General features: G+C 37.7%; 1 protein-coding gene across 33 annotated transcripts in view; it reads right to left on the reverse strand.

Annotated features, from left to right (window-relative positions):
• NRXN1 (neurexin 1) overlaps positions 1 to 23,060 on the reverse strand; it is a gene marked incomplete at its 5' end in the record, with an annotated part of 1,159,071 nt that overhangs the window by 120,184 nt on the left and 1,015,827 nt on the right. For 23 of the 33 annotated variants that reach the window (XM_080814815.1, XM_080814809.1, XM_080814838.1 and 20 more), the window contains 2 exons: positions 21,023 to 21,342; positions 22,728 to 22,817. In XM_080814815.1, the coding sequence (XP_080670941.1) occupies positions 21,023 to 21,342; positions 22,728 to 22,817 (410 nt within the window). The remainder of the gene's footprint in view (positions 1 to 21,022; positions 21,343 to 22,727; positions 22,818 to 23,060) is intronic. The other 10 variants (XM_080814833.1, XM_080814832.1, XM_080814824.1 and 7 more) reach the window with 1 other exon arrangement.

The raw sequence follows: 23,060 nt of genomic DNA on the forward strand, positions 1-23,060 counted from the left end.
GATCTTTAACCATCAAAGTTTGGTGATGAATACCTTAAGGAAGAAAGGGGAGAAAGCTAACAACAGGATTTAAACAGTATCTGCTGCCAGCTGAACAAATGAGCTATTCTGATACTGCAAGAGCCCAGGAAGGCATGGATAACACAACCTTTTTTTTAGGAGACTATCTTCAGAGGAGCATGGGTAGAATGGAAATAAACAGTATTCTAATTATTAACTGAATTTTTCAGATTGTGGCAAAGCTGAATACTTATTTGCCTTGACTTTTTAGCTATAAAAAATTAATATGACAGCATGATTTTATTATATGGTAGGCTGGTGCATAAATATAAAAACAGATCAAACTCTGTAAGTTGTGATCAATTATAAATGGCCACAATTCTTGCAGTTCTGCTCCCTGAATCTGGACTGACCTTGTGCCTTGCTTTATTAATGCAGTAAAAGCAATATCATGCAAGTTCTGAACCTGGGTCTCAAGAGATTTTGCACAGTTGCACTCTCACTCATGGAATTCTGTGTCAAGCTGGCCTTCTGGTGGATGAGACACATGCAGAACTTAGACAAGCTGTTCCAATGAGCCATCTTAGATCAACTAGTCCCTAGTCAGCATGGTGGTTGATCACCAACATATGAACTAGACCAGCTGAGATCATCAATGGAAAAACTATCCAGCTAAGCCCAGTCCAAACTGCAGAACTACACAATTGTGAGCTAAGTTTTAGAATAGTTTGTATCACAGCAAAAACTAACTGATACATAAAGTAGGTAGAGATGCTTAAAACAGAAGGTAAGACAAAATTTTAAGCCAGCTTAATTAGATAAATAGAATATTGTTCTCAGAGTAAAGAGGAATAGTTTACTCTGAAATGGTTAAAAAAAAATAGATGATGATAACAATATAAGGCCAGAATGTGTCAGGTATGGTTAGGTTTGAATGTAGTGTTACTCTCCTTTGCTTTTTATTATTATAGTCTCTGAGCTCCTTTTTACAGAAGCAGGCAACAATCTTGCTTTGGTTACCATCAGAATTAAGGTGTAAATGTTTTTGAAGTCAAAATTTTAAAAGTTGGAATGCTGGAATACAGCTAATAAAATTCTCTTCTTCTTCCAATACTACTCTAATATCTCTGTAACATTTCTGTTCCTCACTCTCTGGAACAAATTGAATTGGGATACCAAGACAAAACTACACCCGGCTTTTCATTTTTGGCTATTCTTCATTGATGAATAGAGGGTTATGAAGTCAGAAATATAAGCCCATTTCCTTCTAAGATTTCATTAAAGATAAGATATTAGAGAGATTGAAGGCTATTTTGCTGGCTTACCACATCATCTACTTCCAACCATCAGAAATGAAAGACAATAAAATAATGCAAAAGAACTCAGACCTTATCAACCACAGAGTCATTTAGATTTTTTGTGATTGCTCTTTGAGCCTAAATGATTATTGCTAAACTTGGTCAAACTGGGAAGATTAAAAGATTCGTTGAGGTTGTATAAGTACAAAACCATAAATACACAAGCAAGTAGAAACTGTGTAAGCAGGTTAAGTGGACAGAGGAAAGAGTAGGAAGCTCAGAATTCATAAATGATAAGAATCATACAGTGTTTTCTTCATATTTCCGGATCTGTTAAAAGTTTTAAAAAAAAGAGATTACTTGTGGGCAGAGGAAGACTTCCCATCTGTCATTTGAATGTGAAAATAAGTCCCTTGAAATGCAAAGAGCGTTCTTTTCTACACAGTGACTAAAGTCAGGACTGAACTATCTAAATTCCTCCAGTCACAGTAGTAATCCTTATGTCTAGTTCAAACTGAGGGAGAAAATAGTTACTTCCTGTGTCTCTCCCCAGTGAGGCCGCACAAAAATAAAAGCTAGCAGAACAAAAAATGGGCTGTAAACTCTTAACAATGAAGAGAAAAAGTATGCAGTTAGCAAAATCAAGAGATTTCCAAAGAAGTTTCTAGTAGAGTACTAGAAGTGAATGAAAGTAGAATTCTAGAAGTGAAAAGTAGAATACTAGAAGTGAATGAAAGAGGCTGAGTAAAATTAGCAGAAAAAGGCAGAGCTTGAATATGCTGCAGATCACTACATTTGTATCTTTAGGGTAAATATCCAGTAGTGCGATTGTTGGGTCGTAGGGTATCCAAAGGGGCACGTGCACCCGATTGTTTATAGCAGCAATGTCCACAATAGCCAAACTATGGAAGGAACCTAGATGTCTATCAACAGATGAATGGATAAAGAAGATGTGGTATACACACACACACACACACACACACACACACACAATGAAATACTATGCAGCCATCAAAAGAAATGAAATCTTGCCATTTGCGACAACGTGGATGGAACTAGAGGGTATCATGCTTACTGAAATAAGTCAATCAGAGAAAGACAATTATCATATGATCTCCCTGATATGAGGAAGTCGAGAGGCAACGTGGGGAGTTTGGGGGGGTGGGAAAAGAATAAATGAAACAAGATGGGATCGGGAGGGAGACAAACCATAAGAGATTCTTAATCTCACAAAACAAACTGAGGGTTGCCAGGGGGAGGAGGGTAGGGAGAGGGTGGCTGGGTTATGGACATTGGGGAAGGTATGTGCTATGAAGTGTGTAAACTTGGCGATTCACAGACCTGTACCCCTGGGGCTAATAATACATTAATGTTAATAAAAAAATTAAATTAAAAAAAAAAGAATATGCTGCAGAGATACAGGTGATACAAAGTCAGAGAGAGCCAATATGGAGATGATCTAGAAGGAGACTGGCAGAATATATACATAAATGTCACAGCAGTTGTCATTCTCCTACCTTGTGACATTGTGGAGGCCTTGAAGGTTTCCTGAGATCCTCTGCTCCTGCCATTCATGCCCTTATGGGATTTCCTCCCCTTTGGTGTGGGCCAAACTAACAGCAGTCACGATGAAATGTCACTTTCAAGGTTAGAGTATAGAACATCTGTGGCTCCCATCCCACATGAGCTCATTCCCATTCTTGCTTGTTCTCTCCTTCTCTCCAATCACCTGCCCTGGGGGACATGAGTTGCTAACATTCATGAGGCAGCCCTGTGCCTATATGTGAGAAAACACAGCCTGTGCGTAGCCACATGATAAACTATTAAATGAAGTCCCAAGTGGATTGTACTCTCCTCCAGTCAAAGGTTCAAATGAGACTACAGTCTTGGTCAATATTCAGACTCCAGCTTTACGAGAGGCCTTGAGCCAAAGGCACCCAGATAAGCTTCATACAGATTCACCTAAGCTACAGAAACTGTGAGAGAAAAAAGTGCTTATTATTTTAAGTTGCTAATTACGAGGATACTTTGTTACACAGGAATCGATTATTTATTTATTTATTTATTTATTTAGTGGGGAGGGGCAGAGGGAGAGAGAGAATCTTAAGCAGGCTCCATGCCTAGTGCAGAGCTTGATGTGGGGCTCCATCTCGCCACCCTGAGATCATGACTTGAGTCAAAATCAAGAGTCAGATGCTTAAGCGATTGAGCCACCCAGGTACCCCAGTACAGGAATAGACCCTTAATATAACCACCTAAATTATAGGACAGAGTGGCTTTTTTACCCCAAAGCAAAACCAACAAATGAAAATCCAGACCATTCTCTTGAAAGCCAAAGGAATGGTCTAGGGAAATGTCAAGGTCTTACTGCAGATGTTCTTCATTCTGGCATTAGGATCAGTGTCTTCCATCTCAAAAGAAAAGTCTGCCACTTACGCACTCTGCCCAATTAACCTGACTAGGGTTCCCTGTCATATTCCAGAACAACCAGTGCAGATGGGTACTCAAGAACAGAAAGCCCAGACAGGAGATCTCAGGGTGGCGGAGAGAGGGAGGGAGGGTTTGATTGAACTCAAAGTATGATTGATTAATTGATTGATCTTTAAATATTTTATTTATTTCTCGAGAGAGAGAGAGCACAAACAGGGGAAGCAGCAGACAGAGGGAGAAGCAGGCTCTCTGCTAAACAAGGAGCCTGATGTGGGACTCAATTGCAGGACTCAGATCATGACCTGAGCTGAAGGCAGATACTTAACCGACTGAGCCACCTAGGCATCCCTGAAAGTATGACTTAAAGTGGGAATTTAGGGGGATGATACAATAAAGACAAGGAAAGCCATGTAAGAAAAAAAGAAAAAAAAGAAAAATATTGAGGAACTCCTAGAAAAATGAAACTCTGAAAGACTAGTCCAAACAGGAAACAAATAAAATGCCCCAGTTCACAGCAATTGATAGAATGGAAGGGAATCCATTTGCCCTTGATTCTGGGAAAATCCCCCCTCGAGCAGTCCAGGTAATATGATATTGGACTCACAAGAAAAGAAATGTAATCTTAATGCAGAACTGAGACTGTATCTAATGCTATTTATGTAGTAATGGTAACCTAAATGTTCTTTATTGCTTTTCCACTTCAGGCTCCTCATAGATAAAATATGGGACATCTGGCTGTGGTTGCCAAACAGGACATTAACATTACATCCCTGGAAATACTGTGAGATGGTGAGATGTGGAAAAGTTGAGGAAGAGGAGAGGAATACAATACCTTCATCTTACTAATGTGGACATTCAAAAGATATTGTCATAAACTAACAGGATGAGATAGGGAGATGTACATATATTACTTAAATTGAAAGAAAAAAAAAAAAACCCTAACCTCTCTTTATATAATTCAGTGGAGAAGAAGAAAAGAAAAAGGAAGGGATTAAAGCCAGGAGCTAATCCTCAGTTTCATACTGGAAATTGTATAAATACTGTATAAAAGGGATAAATAAACAAATGGAAGTAACTTATTTAGAGATGTGAAACTAATTACTGAAAGAATTATGAAAAGATATAATCTCTGGGGAATAAGACTGGAAGTGGAGAGGGGATGGATGGGGGACTGTTGCTCTTTATATGTTCTATCTTCTAAAACACACTGATTTGTTTTCATGTGCTCATATTATGTTAATGAAAATAATTTACCAATTATTCCCACTTGTTTTGCATACATACCACAAAGCATAAAAGTGAATTTTGCCAGCATCCTGCTATTAGCTTCCAAAATAGTGTAAAAGAGAAGGTTATAATTAATGTTATTATTTGCAATTTCAGGTACCACCCATTTAAATATATTGTAGTTTCAAGTAACCCACACAGCAGGAATAAATTCCTTTGACATTTCCTAGGCTTTGTCTAGATTTGTCTGTCATCAGGAATTCACTCCACTCCCCAAACTTCATTTAAGTCTTTGTGTCCAATTAGTGTTATGCCAGCAGGCTCTAATCTCTTCTTTTACTTATCTAGTTCTTTGTACTTGGTTCTCATTTTAAATTGCCTATGAAAATATCACAGTTTTTAAAAGCTTAAACTTGGCAATGACTATCTTTTCAAAACATTGTACAGATGGTCTTTGACTTTTGATTGTTCGACTTATGATGTTGCAAGTCAACTCTATGATGACTCTATGATGTTGCAAAAGTGATATGCTTTCAGTAGAAACTGTACTTTGAATTGTGGTCTTTTCCTGGGACAGTGATACATGGTAGGATACTCTCTTGTGATGCTGGGCAGGGGCAAAGAGCCACAGCTCCCAGTCAGCCATGCGATCATGAGGGTCAACAACCCATACATTTTGTACCCATGCGACCATTCTGCTTTACACTTTCAGTACAGTATTCAATAAACTACATGCAAAATCAATATTTTATTATAAAATAGGCTTTGTGCTAGATGATTCTGACTGACTCTAGGCTAGGTGTTCTGAGCACATTAAGGTAGACTAGGCAAGCTATCACGTTTGGTGGGTTAGGTGTACTTTCTTTTATTTAAAGATATTTGAGAGAGAGAGAGAGAGAGAGCATGAGAGGGTCAGAGGGAGAAGGAGACTCCCCACTGAACAGGGAGCCTGATATTCAGTGGGACTCCCAAGATCATGACCTGAGCCAAAGGCAGATGCTCAACCAACTCCAACCAGATGCCTGGGTTAGGTATATTAAACACATTTTTGATTAAGGATATTTTCAACTTGTCAGGACATCCTAACAAACCCATCACAAGTTGCGGAAGATTTATCCAATTTCCCCAGCTCCATCTGTTTTCCAGCAATAGTTAACATCTAAGTATCAAGCCTTTGACAAGCTTTCCTTGAAGTAAGGGTCTCTGGTGCAAACTGGACTGTAATGGGTCTCATCTTATCAGACTTATCAGACTTTCTTATTGTTCTCCAAATAGTTTCACCTGTTTATTCCTCATCAAAACTGGCTAGAAATATCAAAAGTCAGACAAACGACTTGGAAATGTGAATTCCTGGCTCCTGAGGAGGGTTCAACTATTTGTACAATCCGGAGATGTGAGCAATATCACTGGCTCACCATGGGCAACAGTGAGAGAGGTCAGGTTCTTTTTGAAGAAGCAGGACGTTGATCCAGATGTGGGAAAAGCTGCAGCTTTCCTTGTCACCTGAGATGCCTGGAAAGCCAGCAGCTGTTGGCCTGCAAGACTCAATGCTTCGAATGAACCCAACGGTAGCCCCTGCTTTCTGCACCGCTCACCACAGAATTATATACATGCTTTTCTCCCTTCTCAAATGTTCTCTGTGGTTAAATAATTATTCATTATATTTAAAGAGCAGGGATTCAGAACTGTTTCTGATCCGAAATGTTTTTGGGGGGAGGAAAAAACTTCGTGGCTATTTCATCTAGCCTTTTCCATTTGTTACTCCCCTTCCCAAAATTAAAAGAAATTTAAAAAGCTAAAAAAAAAGGGGGGGGGAGGGTGTTTTGCTGTGAAGAAATTAAAAACAGTAATAAATCTGATCAAAAGTCAGCCTGCCCTTTGTCATTATGATGTGTCAGCAATTCTCAATTACGTAAGTAACAACTATACCCCCAAAGAGGGATCATCAGCACTGCTCCCACCTACGTAAAACAGAATGCTCTAAACAGGATACTCTACTAATATCTGGAAGATGGTTTTACACCTGATGCTCTGTGACCTGAAAGACACAACTGTACTGTTTTGTACCCTTCTCCTTTCCACCCGAGGAACAACTACTGGAACTTCCTTTCTGGACTAATGTGAATGTCAGTAGTACAAACTGAAATGAGAATTGTGCCCCTGTAAATCACATCCATATCTTTCTCTTAAATAAATACATATAAAATGTCCCAAAACCCTACAACCAGCATTTTAATTTCTTTACTCTGCATATGAAGGAAACTATTTCATTTATTCCCTTCGCATGTGTACCATCTTTATTTCCTACAAATGCTGATCAATCCAGGGAAACTCGAGACTAGGCAACACCCAGTATATTTGTCTCAGCCCTGGAGTGGACACTCTGTGTGATCATTAATTTCTTTACTCAAAACGTGTTTACTAAGTGTCCACTTGGCACCAGGCACCCAGTGAGGTGCTAAATTTGCACGGATTAATAAAACACAGATCCTGAGGTGAAGATACTTGTCCAAAAGATAACTAAAGTAAGGATTGTAGGCTCTGATAGATAGATTACCTATCTATCTATTTATTTGAATGTCTAATAATCTCTCCAAGTGCTAGGAAAACAGGAAATGCATTCTGCTGAGGGTTGTTTGGAAAAGCTTCAAGTGAAATGCAAGCTCGAAAATCATGTACCATCTAGATGAGCAAAGCTCTAGAACTTTACAAATGTAGAGTCAATTTTCATAAGATCACAGGTATAGTCGTAGTACAGGAAAAAAGGAGGAAATAGGAATATCACTGTTAGGGGGGAAACACACACAAAAGACTAAAAAGGTAGGAACTTGGATTTTGTGTTTAGAGAAGTTGAATTTTGTGTTGGTTAACTGTTAACATAGCAATGACAAATTTTAGGTGCTTTCTACATGTTTTTTTTTTCTTTTTTCTTTCCTTCTCTGAATAAAGTTCCCAAACAATATGAAATGGAAAGCCACAATGAAAAGACCGTGTAAGACAAAAAGGCAATTGAATAAAACAGGGACAACTTTAGTCACAAATGTAATTAAACCTGTACTGAAACCACAAGGAAAATTCTTACTTTGGACAATAGAAAGCCATCAGTTCATAACAGAACAAGTGGGTCATTTGGCTACTCTGTGATGGCTTATTTTTCCATTATGTTATGATAGGTTGCTATGTTGACTTTGTCTAGAATTATTACTAATGGCCATTAATGCTGTGCCTGGAAAAGTTGGGTTTAGGAATGTCACCACAAAATTTGAAAGAATCTTGACGAACCCTTTTCATTTCTGAAATATGGGCATTAGAACCAGAGAACTTCCCTTTAATGGAATATAGATATTTTCTTCTAAGAGAAATTGATACTCATTTTGGATCCATCAGCACAAGTACCTACACTATTCTATAGCTATGCACACAAGCTTTTGATATGTATTCAGGGATGGCTGCTGTAGAAATAAACTTAGAGGTGTAGAAAATATGAAAATAAATTTCCCTCAAGTGTTCCATTTACTGCTGAATTTTAAAAGCTGGCCTATATTTAGTGGAGACCTCATAAGAGCCAGTATAATGTGGTAGAGCAGATAGAGACTCCTCATGTGGTTAGCCCACCAGGCTTACAGACTTGACAGTAGAATGTATTTGTCACCTAGATAGCCTTAGCCAAATTCAGGCCCATTTTTCTTCTTTGAAATTCGGGTCCTCATGTGTGAATATGTAGTGCCTAAAAGAGGGACTAGCACATGGAAGGAAGAAAGGCAGGGGGCAGGGGGAGAAACAGGAGGGAGGAAAGAAGGAAGAAGAGTGGTGGCACACTGGGGACAAGGATACTAAGCCAGATGCTACACCAAAACCTGGCTTATGCAAGTGTAGTTGATATTCCCAAAAAAATCTGTCATCAAGATAAACATGATTTTAAAGTTTCTATTACTATTGGCTCATATTTTATTCCAACATTGTAACAGACAGTACTAGGGCTTCCTCAATCCAGTATTTATTCCATATTAAGATGAAGAGGATTCAGCTTCCCTTATGCCTCTTATGGGGAGTCTCTAGATCCCACATGACTGGAAAAATCCTGAAACAGGACAAAAAGGGCCAGGCCACCATCTATGGATGACAACATCTATTTAGAAGAAGGTTTCCAGAGATTGTGAGAAATTCTAGAGCCTGGGAAGTGTCTAGCACACTGCCAACACTTAAGACATGTGAAGTAATATAAGCGTGTCGCTACAATATGCTTGTTATTAAAAAGGGATGAAAATATCTTCCCTTCCTTAAATTTGTTTCTGAGTTTCAATTATGTTGGTGATGCTGCTAATAATAGTTTATGCATCTGTTACGTACAAAAGCTTTGCCATTGTTGAGTTAGGGCACTTTGTATTTTGTGTATGGATTCACTAATAATCTAAATGTCTGAGAAATGGTTCTGGTTATAAAATCCTAAATCACTATGTACCTCACCCTCATCCTTAAGAATAGAATACCTTGATAAGTGCATTTTATATGTTAGGCATACAAAAGATATTTGCTAACTTATAATCTTCAGTAAAAGCCTTGTGGATTTATAGGGAACATATACCATGGTCAACACACACACACACACACACACACACACACACACACACACAGACATAAGCATACACTGCTGTTTTATTTTGTTTAATTACCATTTAGAATGCTTAGTGGAGAAACCATCGGTTAATATTGGTGTTATCTGTCTGCTAGAGATCTTCTGTGAAGAGAATGATGATGATGACAACACAGTGAAATCTGTTTAGTAAGTGCTGTATCAAGGCAGATGAATTAGCTAAATATTCTCTTGAGGTTCCAGCCTAATGCAGTTAATATATCTTTTACTGTTGGGTAAATTTTCAGTGATGTCAGCAGATAAGAAAACCTAATATTGGTTCTAGAAATTATTGTAGAGTTTAAAATTTAATCTTGACATTACTTTATTGAACAAAGCTTACTGTTTTAAATTTATCATGAAGGAAAAAAACCAATCACCATTAACACACATACACATACATACAGGTGCTCACACACACACAATTAACCTTTTTTTTTTAATGCTTTCATGATTTGCTCTCTCCTTCCCCTCAGTGAAAATTATTACTACAAATAAAAGAGAAATAAATCAACAGGTATAATACAAATACTCGTGTATTTGAAAACCAGAAGTTCACATACTATTGTGGCCCAAATTATTTACAATACTGATCAAAACTAAAACAAGAAAATAAGGCTATCATCTTGCAACTTTGACATTAACTGTTTCATAAAAATATTTTCCTTTGCCCTACAACTGAGACCAGAAATATTAGAAAAGGTGCCAACCTCACCAGTGCTTTCTGAGAAAATACTGAAATTATTGCCACATCTGAAGTTTTAGATACAAAATCTCATCATCCTATTTCTCCAATGCTAATAAAGATGATATCAAAAGAGATTATATCAAGAATCCCAAACCTAGTTTAGTGTAACTCACAGCTGGAAGTGCTTAATGTTTTTCATATCCAAGTTGAAAAAGGAGTATATCATGAATTTTTAAGCTTCTTAATCAAAACGTGTCATCAAGGACAGCTACAGAAATCATATTTGCAAGGTTTGGTACCATACTCTGAATTAGCTCCTGTCTGAGAAGAGCTGGGAAACAGATACAGGGGAATTTCTGGGCTGTTCAGTCAACAATAATTTGAAGTCGTGTTTTGGGGGTGGTGGTGGGATGTTAAGTAAAATAGTGCAGGGTATCAAGATTAGTGGATAGTTTTTCACCGTAGAGTGTCCAGCTTTAATGGCCCTCTCTCATTAACTGCCAATGACAGCTCTCCCCATGAATGATTACCTGCCCTTCCCCATCCCACACAGACGTTCCAAGGGAATGGTGGTGCCTCCCTGTGGAGAACACCTCACTCGAGAGAATTCTGCTCTGTACAGGCCACGCAATAGATGGTTTCATTTAGAAACATCAACTAAGAACAATTTCTTTTTTTTTTTTTTTTTTTTTTTTTTTGGTAGAAGCTATTTCTTCAAGGGCAGGGAAAATAGCTTTTCAAGTAAGAAAACAGCTTTACAGCTTTAATTTATACGTTGCACCTACGGAATGCTTTCTACACAAAAGTACCATGTGTGTAATGGTTACATGTGTTAGACACTTTTCTTACTTCTTTATATTCTAGGATGAACCATATGAAACTTCCATTTTTTTGGTAATAAAAAAATTGCCAATTGCAGTAATTCTATACGGTGCATACAGTGTGCTGACTCATTTAATCCTCAGTATAAGTTTGTGAAGCCATACTCTCCATTTTATAGGTGGGAAACAGGTATTCAGAGGCTAAATAACTTGCCCAGGGTCACACAACTAGCATATGGGGAAAGTAAGGCTGTGATTTAGGCAGGCATTCTGGCTTCCGGAGTCGATGCCCTTGACCACTATGTGACACTGCCCCCTAACAGCCAACACTGGTATTGCCTCTTCAGACTCTACCCACTACGCAGAATCAGACCAGGAGAAACTGCAGAGTATGAAGGAAGAAATAGGAAGGTGAAGAAAGGAAAGGGCTTTCCATGCGGAGTTGCCGGGCGCTGACAATTCTGACTCCATCTTTAGCACTCTATCTTGTTCACCCCTGCTCACTCACTTCTCTGGGGCCACATATTCCAGGACCCCTTGGAAACTGATTCGCATGCCTTACAAATGGTCCCCACCAGGGCCAGAATGGAAAAAGGCTTGCCTTGACCCTCCGTAAATTTGTTAAAGATAATATGACCTCTCCCCTTCCCGACACACAGGTAGTGCCAGAAGATCTAATTAAATGTTAGGTCTCAATTAGATGAATGCAAGTCCTTTGAGGTATAGGCAAACCCTGTGATCTCACTACAAGGCCCTTCTGCCTGTCCTCACCCTATTCAATTGGTAGGCAAAGGTCCAGAGTAGTGGAGAATAATTGTGTAACAGGTTCATCCTTCAACGGATCCCCCTGTTAGTAAGTTATCCTGAATACAACTCATGGAAACTGTATGGAGTGGCCTGCTTTGTTTTTCAGTCTCAAAGAGCCTACTCACTTTGGCAGGTACTTTACTATCACTCCCCCACCTTCCAAAATAAGGACACAGAGGTGTGAAATGCACAACCTCTAGAGGTCACTATGAGTGGGAGGATGGTTGTGAAGGATGGATTCTAGTGAACATCCCCAGGAAGCTGCCCTTTATCCTAAATACCTAAACATATTAAAGAAAGTAGTATCATGGCTGTATTTCAGTTTTTGAAAGAGCAAAGTGAATCTTGTGTGGAGATCACATGAATGAGGTAAGGACATGAGAGGACAAGAAGTAATCAGACTCTGCCCATATTTAAGGGCAGGGGACCTGATCACCTCAAAATACTCTGAACAGAAGCGAGCTGCATAGCCTTGGATAAGTTATGGAGTTTCTCAATTTTCTCACATGTAGAATAATAATAATAATACCAAGCCATACTTTCTGAGTTTTCATTTCTTCTTCTTCTTCTTCTTTTTTTTTTTTAAGATTTTATTCATTTATTTGACAGACAGAGATCGCAAGTAGGCAGAGAGGCAGGCAGAGAGAGAGGGGAGCAAGCAGGCTCGAGCAAGCAGAGAGCCCGATGTGGGGCTCGATCCCAGGACCCTGGGATCATGACCTGATCCAAAGGCAGAAGCTGTAACCCACTGAGCCACCTAGGTGCCCCTCATTTCTTCTTAACACATATATACCCTATAATTTGATTATACTTCTTTTTTTAAAGATTTTATTTATTTATTATTAGACAGAGAGAGCACAAGAGCTTAAGCAGGGGGAGGAGCAGAGAGGGGAGGGAGAAGGAGGGGAAAGAATCTCAAGCAGATTTTGAGTCAAGTGTGGAGACCCCGACAGATGCTGATCCCACCACCCTGAGATCACACAAGAGCTGAAACCAAGACTGGGGCACCCAACCCAGGCATCTCTGATTATACTTCTGATCTGATTAACAAGATGCTTATTAGTCTCAAGTTCATAGGACCACACAAGGCAAATATATACAATTCCCTCCTGGTTCTGACCTTAAATGGTCCCACCCCTACAGAACCTTTGGGCCAGAGCCTCTTCCTTTAGACCTGGCCAGGCCCCTAGGTGGGGGGGGGGGGGTACCACCTCTTTGTGATCTGAGTGAGGTAGGGGGGTGGCGTTAGAAAGGATTGGAGTTTGCTTCATAGGTGGCTTGGGCCAGACCTCCTCCTGAGTCTGGGGTCTGGTGTACCAAAGTGTTTCTCATCCCAGAACTCCTCTGCCAGCCTATAGAACTCCCAAGATCCCGAGAGACAGGGCTCCCTCTGGAAAGAGTGCTCTTGGCAGCGGTGCCTTCGGCCTGGTTCAACCATCCTCTGAGCTGCCCCAAGGCTCAGCCCAACCCAGCTTATCCTGCCCCTGCTCCTCCCTGAGGGCCTGCACCTACTGCCTCCCCATACCTGGAGCTACACTGCATACTCTGGGTGCTCCAACTGCACTTTTTGTGTCTTCCTGGGAGCCCCACACTGCCCCCACGTGGACCAGATCTTGGCCCCAGCCTGAGGGCAGCCCTCATTTAAACACACACACACACACACACACACACCACACACACACACACACCACACACACACACACACAAAAGAGAGAGAGAGAGAGAAGACAAATCTTGGTGTCACTTTTGTTCTAGTTTCCTACAATAGCACCTGGTTGCCACTAGCATAATCCATACAGGGTATGATCCTGCTGGATCTAAGTTTGAAATTTAATATGCCACTCTTCTGATTGATGCCTCTACCACTAATAATCAATGCATGTCTATTCCCAAAGGATGGCCCTTTAATGCCCACCCACTCCCAGTACAAGCATCCCCTCTCTTCTCCCTTTTTCCTGAAAGTGCTATCATCCTGTATATATTTGTTTTAATGTTTTTGTTCATCTTTAACTAAAATATAAGCTTTGTGCAGAAAAGCCTATTTTTATTCAGTGCTCTATTTCCAAGTCTGAAGAACACTGCCTGGTACACAGCAAGTGCTCAGCAAACATGTGTTAAGTGAATGGATGGATGAATGGTAGATGGATAGATGGATATATTTGTTTAGAACTACCTATGTCTGAAGACGTCTCAAAAGCAAGGTAACATCCACCAATAGGACACCTTTTTATCTAGTAAAAGTTCCAGAGCCTAAAGAAAATGCACCAAGCAGAAGAAGTTTCTTAACATAAATTCTTTAAAATGTATATATCCTGGCACTTTTGCAAACCAGCAACGAGGGGGAAAAACCCCTAAGTAGCAGTTGCTTACCTACATTTAAAATTACAATGAATTATACTTTTCTTACCCGGCACCATCAGTTTCAGGAGACTACGCCTTTGTATATATTTTTATATCTATACCCAAGTGTTTTTCGTTTCAATATGCACTAAAATGTGCTGTAAAAAATATACATTCACGTACGTGAATTCAGCAGAATGACTGGATTAGCAAAAATAAAATTAATTATTCATGTCACCAGTATGTTTAAAATGCAGAGTGGTTCTCAGGAACACACATAATTATAAGTAATGCTATTATTTTTTTTTATAATGAAGCCACAGCTGAGGTTAATTAATATTTTTAATAAAAAATAAAATTTTGGTTTTGAAGTTACAAAATGTATTTTGTTAGTTTTAAACATTTTTCATGGAAATATGTGTGCACTCTGCTTACATGTTTCAAACAAATAGCATTAATTTTTCAGGAGCATCTCCAGTGCTGCCAGGAAACAACAGCAGTGTCCAATATATTCAAATACTCTTTTCTTGCTTGAACGCTAATTGGGTTTCTTTACAGAACATTCGATAGGAATCGATGCTATTCAGGAGGACACTTCATATGAGAAATATGCATGTCTCTGACAACCTATCAATGCTTTTAAATGTTCAGCAGTTCCTCTTCGTGAGTGGGTTTGCCATGTCCACTCTGAGAAAAGCCCAACTAGAACCCCAGAATTCCTCCCATATTATTAACTGATCCTGCTCTACTCTGTAATTTCTTGCTAGGAGTTGCAAACTATAGTCCCTCCGGTCAAAAAACAGAATCTGTCATGGCCTTACTCTCTCTCCTTTCTCAAGATTTTTGAAATAAGATAAAAAGAAGGTGAAAAAGGCTATGGATTCTTAAACCAGGTGAGGATACCACAGGCAGTTACTGCTCTGAATGCAAAGGACAAGTCTCACCATTTATTATTCTTATGAAGTATGAGTTATTTTTTCACAAAGATGGATTTTATGTATGCTGTAAGAAAAAAGTGCAATAGATAGATCAAAATGGGATGCTTTGGAAACTCAAAAAGGGATAGTATTAATAATCACATTGGTCCACCAGGGGTGCCGAACTATCAAGCCAACCGAGATGCATGTCTGTCCCGTGTAAAAGTCAAGGGTGAAATCTAAGCTTTAAAATAATCACCAGAAGACATAATTAAGAGCATCATCATTAGTATAAGTGAAATTTCAGAGCTGAAGGCAATTCAAGAGATTCCTAGTTAACCCACTTAGAGCGGTAGTAAAGCCAAAGTTTAGCCACGGGAACCAACCTATCTAAGTTACACAACAAGGTAAGTGGTTGTGTTCAAAGTGGAACTATGTCTCATGATCTACTGTGTTCTTTCCATTCTTCTATACTTCCTCTAAGTAAAAGTCATTTCTATGGATCACTATGGTGCTCTACAGTGTGCATATAGCTTGTTAAACAGTCCTGAAAAAAAGAGCCAGAAGATTAGAACAGAATAAATAATTATAATTTTGATCGTAAAAGGAATAGCACAGCTTCAATTTCCTTTCTCTACAGACTGCAACCAAAGGGAGTGAACGTTGCCCTTTGCAAGGCTGGCTTACTTTTACTCATTTATGTAAAGCTATATATATTATAAGATGTTGCCAGATTATTCAGAAGAGGGAACATTTAGAAGCCAAAAATCGTGCATGACCCTCCTGCACCTCATCCCAAATTTCTCTCAGCATTCTGAGAAATCTGACTAGCAATTATTTGCAATTTTCCTTCTGAGAGTTGCCCTAGAGAAAGCTTTCTCTCTCTCTCTCTCTCTCTAAGATCTTAAACACTAGTGTGCATATTAATTTTTCCTGGTTTTAAAAGCTTCTCTTTTTTAAGATGAGCAGGTCTTATGGAAACATTTAGGCATTAAATATTCTAAGTAAAACAAATTTTATAAACCTTATGTAAGCACATTAAAAAGTACAATTTTAAAAAGTACCATTAATATTGTTGTACTTACATTTTAAAAAAATATTTTATTTATTTATTTGACAGAGAGATAGAGAGAGAGAGCACAAGTAGGCAGAGTGGCGGGAAGAGGGAAAGGGAGAAGCAGGCTCCCCACTGAGCAGGGAGCCTGATGCGAGCTTGATCCCAAGACCCTGGGATCATGACCTGAGCTGAAGACAACCGCTTTACCAACTGAGCCACCCAGGTACCCTGTACTCACATTTTTAAGAGCAATTTACGCAGAAAAGTTGGCAGATGTCCTCATTATTTCATGATATAAACTATGTCTTTCTAAAGTAAAAATCAGTCTGAAATTTGATCATCACTCAGAAGAAAAACTTTTTTTAAAGCATATTTAAGTAGGAAAGTAAACAAGATCCTGTGGGATAACACTTTGATAAATACTCTTTTATAAAAATTCTCTGACTCTGTAAAAAATGAAAATGCACTTCTCCCCTACCATTTACTGTGTATGCAGGATGGCTGAACAAACCTCATCTCATCTATTTGAAATGAATTCAATTTAATTTTGCTTGGCCAAAAATCTGTTTCCATAGTTCTAAAACATGCAACCACCTCAAGGTACATTGCCATTGTAGCTTAAGTGGCTCAGTGTTATCACTGAGGAAAATATACTTTGATTGAGAAAACAGTCCAGTGTGGCTTTTGAAAAATGAAATGACCCTTCTTGGTACACAATTTAGTAAGGCAGTTGATAAAAGCAAGCAGATACGGCCACTACAGAGAGGGTTTAAAGGAAGATGTTTCATCCAATCTACAAAAATGGGTCAAAGGTTACCTTCCTGGAATTAGCGTTACAAGTCACTCCCTTATAATTTTAACCTTCCAAGAGTTTGACAATTTGAACGAAGAATTTAAGTTCTACATATATCCGTGATCTCTTCACGGTTGAAAGACAGTTTAAAAGTCAAGCAGAGAGAGTCAATTATCATATGGTTTCACTTACTTGAGGAGCATAAGGAATAACATGGAGGACATTGGGAGATGGAGAGGAGAAGTGAGTTGGGGGAAATCGGAAGGGGAGACAAACCATGAGAGACTATGAACACTGAGACAAACTGAGGGTTTTGGAGGGAGGGGGGTGGGAGCTGGGTGAGCCTGGTGGTGGGGATTAAGGAGGGAACATATTGCATGGAGCACTGGGTGTGGTGCATAAACAATGAATTTTGGAACACTGAAAAAATAAAATAAAATTAAATAAATTGTGAGGTAAAGAGAATTTGCAATAAATTACTCTGTTACTCAAAAATAAATAATTTGCTTTCTTCTTTAGTAGTGTTTTCCCATTTATGTACAACTTATTTCCTGAAATCACATACATTTCATTATCAAAGATCATTTTAAAACTTATTGGTCCAACCTGAAAACACTGTTGTCACAATTGACTATTTGTGACATATTAATCCAAATTATTTAATTGCCGTTATTGGTCTGTTAAAAATCTCAAGATTTAAAATATCTATTTTTTAATGAACCTAGTAATCTTTTATTTAAGTCAATACCTCCTCAAATGAACCAAATAATCACTAATTGATTAGCTCATTTACTTCCATAAACCACTGCTGTCTTTAAACATGTAATAGCTTATAACAAAAGGGATTCTTTTCATTGGAAATTAATGGGTAGTTAACTACTTTCCTTATATATTAATACTATAAAATGCATAATTTTTTTTTCTCTTCTAGGTGTTGAGCTTGCAAATGCAATAGCAATCTTGCACATTTTCTCAAAAAACAGAACTTCTTAATATATACCAGTTACTAATTGGTAAAATACATTCTAGGAAAGGTTGATAAGTCTTTCCTTATTTTGGGGTACATCTGGTTTCCCTAGGAACTTAGGCAGCTATAATCTCATTAGTGATGAAATAAGACTACTGAGAAAAATCTCTGATTGGGGCACCTGGGTGGCTCAGTGGATTAAAGCCTTTGCCTTCGGCTCAGGTCATTATCCCAGGGTCCTGGGATCGAGCCCCACATCGGGCTCTCTGCTCAGCGGGGAGCCTGCTTCTCCCTCTCTCTCTGCCTGCCTCTCTGCCTACTTGTGATCTCTGTCTGTCAAATAAATAAATAAAATCTTAAAAAAGAAAAAAGAAAAATCTCTGATTATTTCAAATTTTATTCCTAGGAACATTTCCAACTCTGATTGTCCCACAATGTCCTCTTATGAATTATTATATGTAAAAGAAATCATCTATAAAGTGCTTTGTGTTTCATTTTCCTATATCAAACCCATCTTAACAACTTGTTTATTATTAAATAAACTATAAACCAAAAGCCATAATAACAAATCATTAGTGAAATATCAGTAAAGACTCTCATCAAATGGAGCTGATGGAGATGTGTAAATCTGTCTAAAATTCTAAAGTCACAGGTCTTCATCCAAGGGACTGAATTTTATTTTATTTTATTTATTTATTTTTTTAAAAGATTTTATTTATTTATTTGACAGACAGATCACAAGTAGGCAGAGAGGCAGGCAGAGAGAGAAGGGAGGAAGCAGGCTCTCCACGGAGCAGAGAGCCCGATGTGGGGCTCAATCCCAGGATGCTAGGATCATGACCTGACCTGAAGGCAGCGGCTTTAACCCACTCAGCCACCCAGGCGCCCCCTGACTTTTATTATTAACAATCTGATTCATGAAACAAGATAGAGAAAATGAACAGAAAGATTATACTATATGAACACACGTTCCTACTACAATGTATATTCCATAAGGACAAGGGTTTTTGTTCATTGTTGCTAATGAATCCCCACCACCTAGGACAATGTATGGCACATGTAGAATGATCAATAAATATATATTGATGAGCAACCAGTGAGACATCTCATTTTACTTTGTGGCCAAAGGCAAATCAAAAATAAAGCGGGGGTGGGGGGAGATTGAGAGAGAGAGGAAGGAAAGGGAGAAGGAAGGAATGAGGGAAGGAGAGGGAGGAAAGGAAGGAAGGCAGGCACATAAAGGCACCTCAAATGCAATACTACACTTATGAATTTACAGACTATCTCTTTAAATTTGTTAACATCTTTCTTAGGAAAATATCCTAAGATACTTTCTCTCTATTCTGTTCTTCCCACTCCTTCCTATTGAAAGTAAAAATCAGAATCTTTTTTTTTCTTTCTCTGGTAAACATACATCAGTAGATAGTGTGCTGATATGAACAGAATTTACCTTCTACTCTCTTTCCAAATTTGACACTTAGGTCTATCTCAAACACTTGAAATAAAATAAATGTAAAAATAATTGTTGTCATTCTTGCTTCTTTAGAATGCAGTTTCCTAGAAGTTAGGATCATGTATTTGGAAAGCTTTAGATGGCAACTACTAGATATACTCATTCATTATTAAAAACAAAACAAAAGAAAACAGTCAGTTTAGACCTAGGAGAACACATAATTCTGAAAGATATCACAACAGAATATATACAAAGGCTATAAATGTCATTAGGGATCTAATAGCATTTAATAGTATGCCTATAGCATTCTAATAGTGTTCTCTGAGGCAGGTAGTTTTTTTGTTTGTTTGTTTCTTTCCTATTCTTCAGTGATGCAATACCAGTGCTTGATACATAATAGGAAATCACTAATTATACCTTGACTGAATTATTACACTTTCATCTATCTTGTAAAAGTTTGGCATTTAAAAATTCTGTTTTTCAAAATTTTAGATGTAAGACATAAGCTCATTTAAGTGAATTCAAGGTGAGGTCAGTTAATCACATACAATACAAAAAAAGTCTTCTGATAAACTAATAGCGCATTTTTCTCATAGACAGTGTGGGGGCCTAGGTATAGTGATCAGTTTCAATTAAAGTTACCAAGGAATAGCCAGTACAAGAAGAACACCATGATGCCCCTTTGCCTTCAGAAAGCAGAAAATAAATCTTCCAGATTAAAGGTGTCCTCCTGTACCAAGAGGTAAAGAGACAGCCATATAATCAGACACTGGAAATGCAGAGCCAAGAAGGCTCTATCAATAAACCTACCTACATTTACTAATTTATTATCCCAGCTCAAACCCTACTTAGAACTCCTTACTAATAGAAGCTTCCATACTTAAGATTTCTTTGCCATGTAAATTTCTTATAGATATATTTGTCTTTGTCTAAAAAGGTATAAAAGTTGACTACCTTGGTCATTTCTATGGGTCTCAATTTTATTATTGAGACTGTGTACATGTAATCAAAAATTTTTTTTTCCTTTCTGTTACTTTGCCTCACATCAATTTCTTTCTTATATCAGCCAGAAGAAACTTGAAGGGTAGAATAAAAATTTCCCCCTCAACAATAGAAAGAGTAGACCTATCATTCGCTATGGGAACCACGTGCTTATCAACTCAAAATTCTGAACACTTCAAAATACAACAGAAATTTGTAAGAAATTTCTCTTCAAATTTGTTTTATTTTATGCTGATGATGTGCTGAGACTGAACAAATAAGGTCTTTCAAATACTTCACTAATTTACTTGTTTATTTAACTTAAAAATTGAAAACACTGTGTAAATAGCAGGCAGTCCCCTCAGCTTGGGCTAGACCAAGGTTATTAATCAAGCTAGCAGCTAACAAACCAATACAAAGCAGCAAATCTCAAATCAACAGTATAAAAACATTTCACATTCAAACTGAGTACATTATACTAAGCAAGACTCAAAGAAAACCTCAGCACCTGAGATCAGAAACAATCCCATTTTAGAAAAGACACATATGTAGAAAAGCCCACTTTCATAACCACAGTTCCAAAACAAAGGAATGAAATCCACATACTCACCTGGCTAATGGGTTCTTTCGTAGGAGGCTTTCCTCTTCTCGCTGTGCTAGTAGCTAGGGTTGTGGTGGTCTCCATAATTGATGTGGACATCTCTGACTGCATGGCAGTGGCTGTCGACTCAGTTGTCATTGAGGAAGGCACTTCACCAACAAGTCTCACATTTCCCACTATGGCGATGTTGGCATCATTTTCGGCTGCCATATTCAGAACTTTCAAGCCATTGTAGTAAAGCCCAGAGAGCTGGCCCTGGAAGGGCTGGCCCTGCTCTTTCCCGCCAATTATTATAGTTGCTTGGCTATTGAAGATTGTGAGCTGACGCCCTGTAAAAATAATATTACATACATGCAAAAATGTTGATTGTGAACTCTACATTCTACAAAGGATGATAAAACAGATCTTTCATGGGGTGGATAATGAGAGCAATAAACTATAAGAGAGGCATTTGACTCATAATTCATTGCTTATAAATGAGGTGTCCATGAAATGCATAATCATTGGCAAATACTTGTAAATTCTCAACTTATTGTAAATGTAGTGCTTTTGCTAAAAGACCAATCAAAGATATGTATTATAAATCAATTTTTAGTGGATCCCTTTTCCTTTTACCTCAAGATCTTACACTGTTGGTCTCTTAAATCTAAATTGTTAAATAAGAAAAATGTGAGATATCTAACATTTCAAGTATTTGTCATTCTAAAATTACCATTGACAGAAACTAATCTAGAGCAGCTAAATCTAATTGCAAATTTATGATAAAAATTTCATAGTTCATGTAATGGCCACATGTATCTATATGCTATTTTTTTAAAACGTTTATTTTTTTGAAGGCATAGTCCATTGCTATTTGAATTATTCTATTTTTCCGGCAATCACACTGAAAAGAAATGCATGGTTTACACTGAGCATGTCAGAGACAAAAAAAAATCCAAAAATATTTTCTGATTGGCTTTCAGCAAGTCTATTAAAACAAAACAAAATGAAAAAAAAAAATAGCTTCAGATGTAAAAAGCGGCTTCAGGAATGATACACAAACCGATGGAGAAATTATGGCACATTTCCATCAAACAGCAATCCTCAGCAACAGTACCAATATCATCAAATTGAGTATCCAGTTTTAGCAGATTGCTCTCTGCTCATAAAAAGCATGCACACAACTTTAAGTTCAGTTTTAATTAGGGCTTGTTCTCAAATGCTCTTAGAAGGTTGCAAACGTTAAAGGGACTTCATTTTGACTGGCAATCCATATTGCCCACTATTTAAGATGCCTAGAGTTTAAACCAAGAGTTTTGTTTTGTTTTGTTTTGTTTTGTTTTTCAGGACCATAATAAAGATATCAGAACTACATATATTTTAGTTAATAATTTAGAGGCTGGAACATGTAATATAATCTATGAATGATTTATCATTTTGGGTTAATGCTTGCTATGAGTACCTTCATAGATTGAGTTAGTGGATTATATTTAACAGTCCCTTTAACCTTAAGTTAACAGGGTAAGATTATTAAACAGCTGGTACGTCTAAAAATGTATAGAAATTATTATACAAGGTATGCAAATATTACTATCTACATTTTACTGTTTTAAATTTGTTTTTAATTTAGTTTTACGGAAAATTTATTTTTTATGTTTATTAGTGTTACAATGAAGTACTACTTGGTTATGTTCAAATTATTTTTTTATTTGAAGTTTTAATCAATGTTTTTTACCTTTGTCGAGTAGCCATTCATCAACTACTCGACCAAGTCGATATGGAATTCGCTGTCTAGCAATCGCCAGGCGCTCGTTATCATTGTTTCCTTTAAAGTTTAAAGAGACATTTCATTGGTTAAAATCTGTAAGGTCAAAGGTTAAAAGTTAATACTTAAAGCTTGAGCTATACAGTTGCCACATGATTTTTTGAAATTTGGAATTTTAAAAAGTTCTACCTAGAACATTTCATGTTTCAGACTTGTCATTCATTCATTTATTTTATTTTAGCAAACAAAATTATTCCTATGTTAATTGAAAATTAGAAATCTGCATTTGAGCTAGGTTATTAA

The sequence above is a fragment of the Martes martes genome (genome assembly GCF_963455335.1).
Source record: "Martes martes genome assembly, chromosome: 9".
NCBI lineage: Eukaryota > Metazoa > Chordata > Mammalia > Carnivora > Mustelidae > Martes > Martes martes.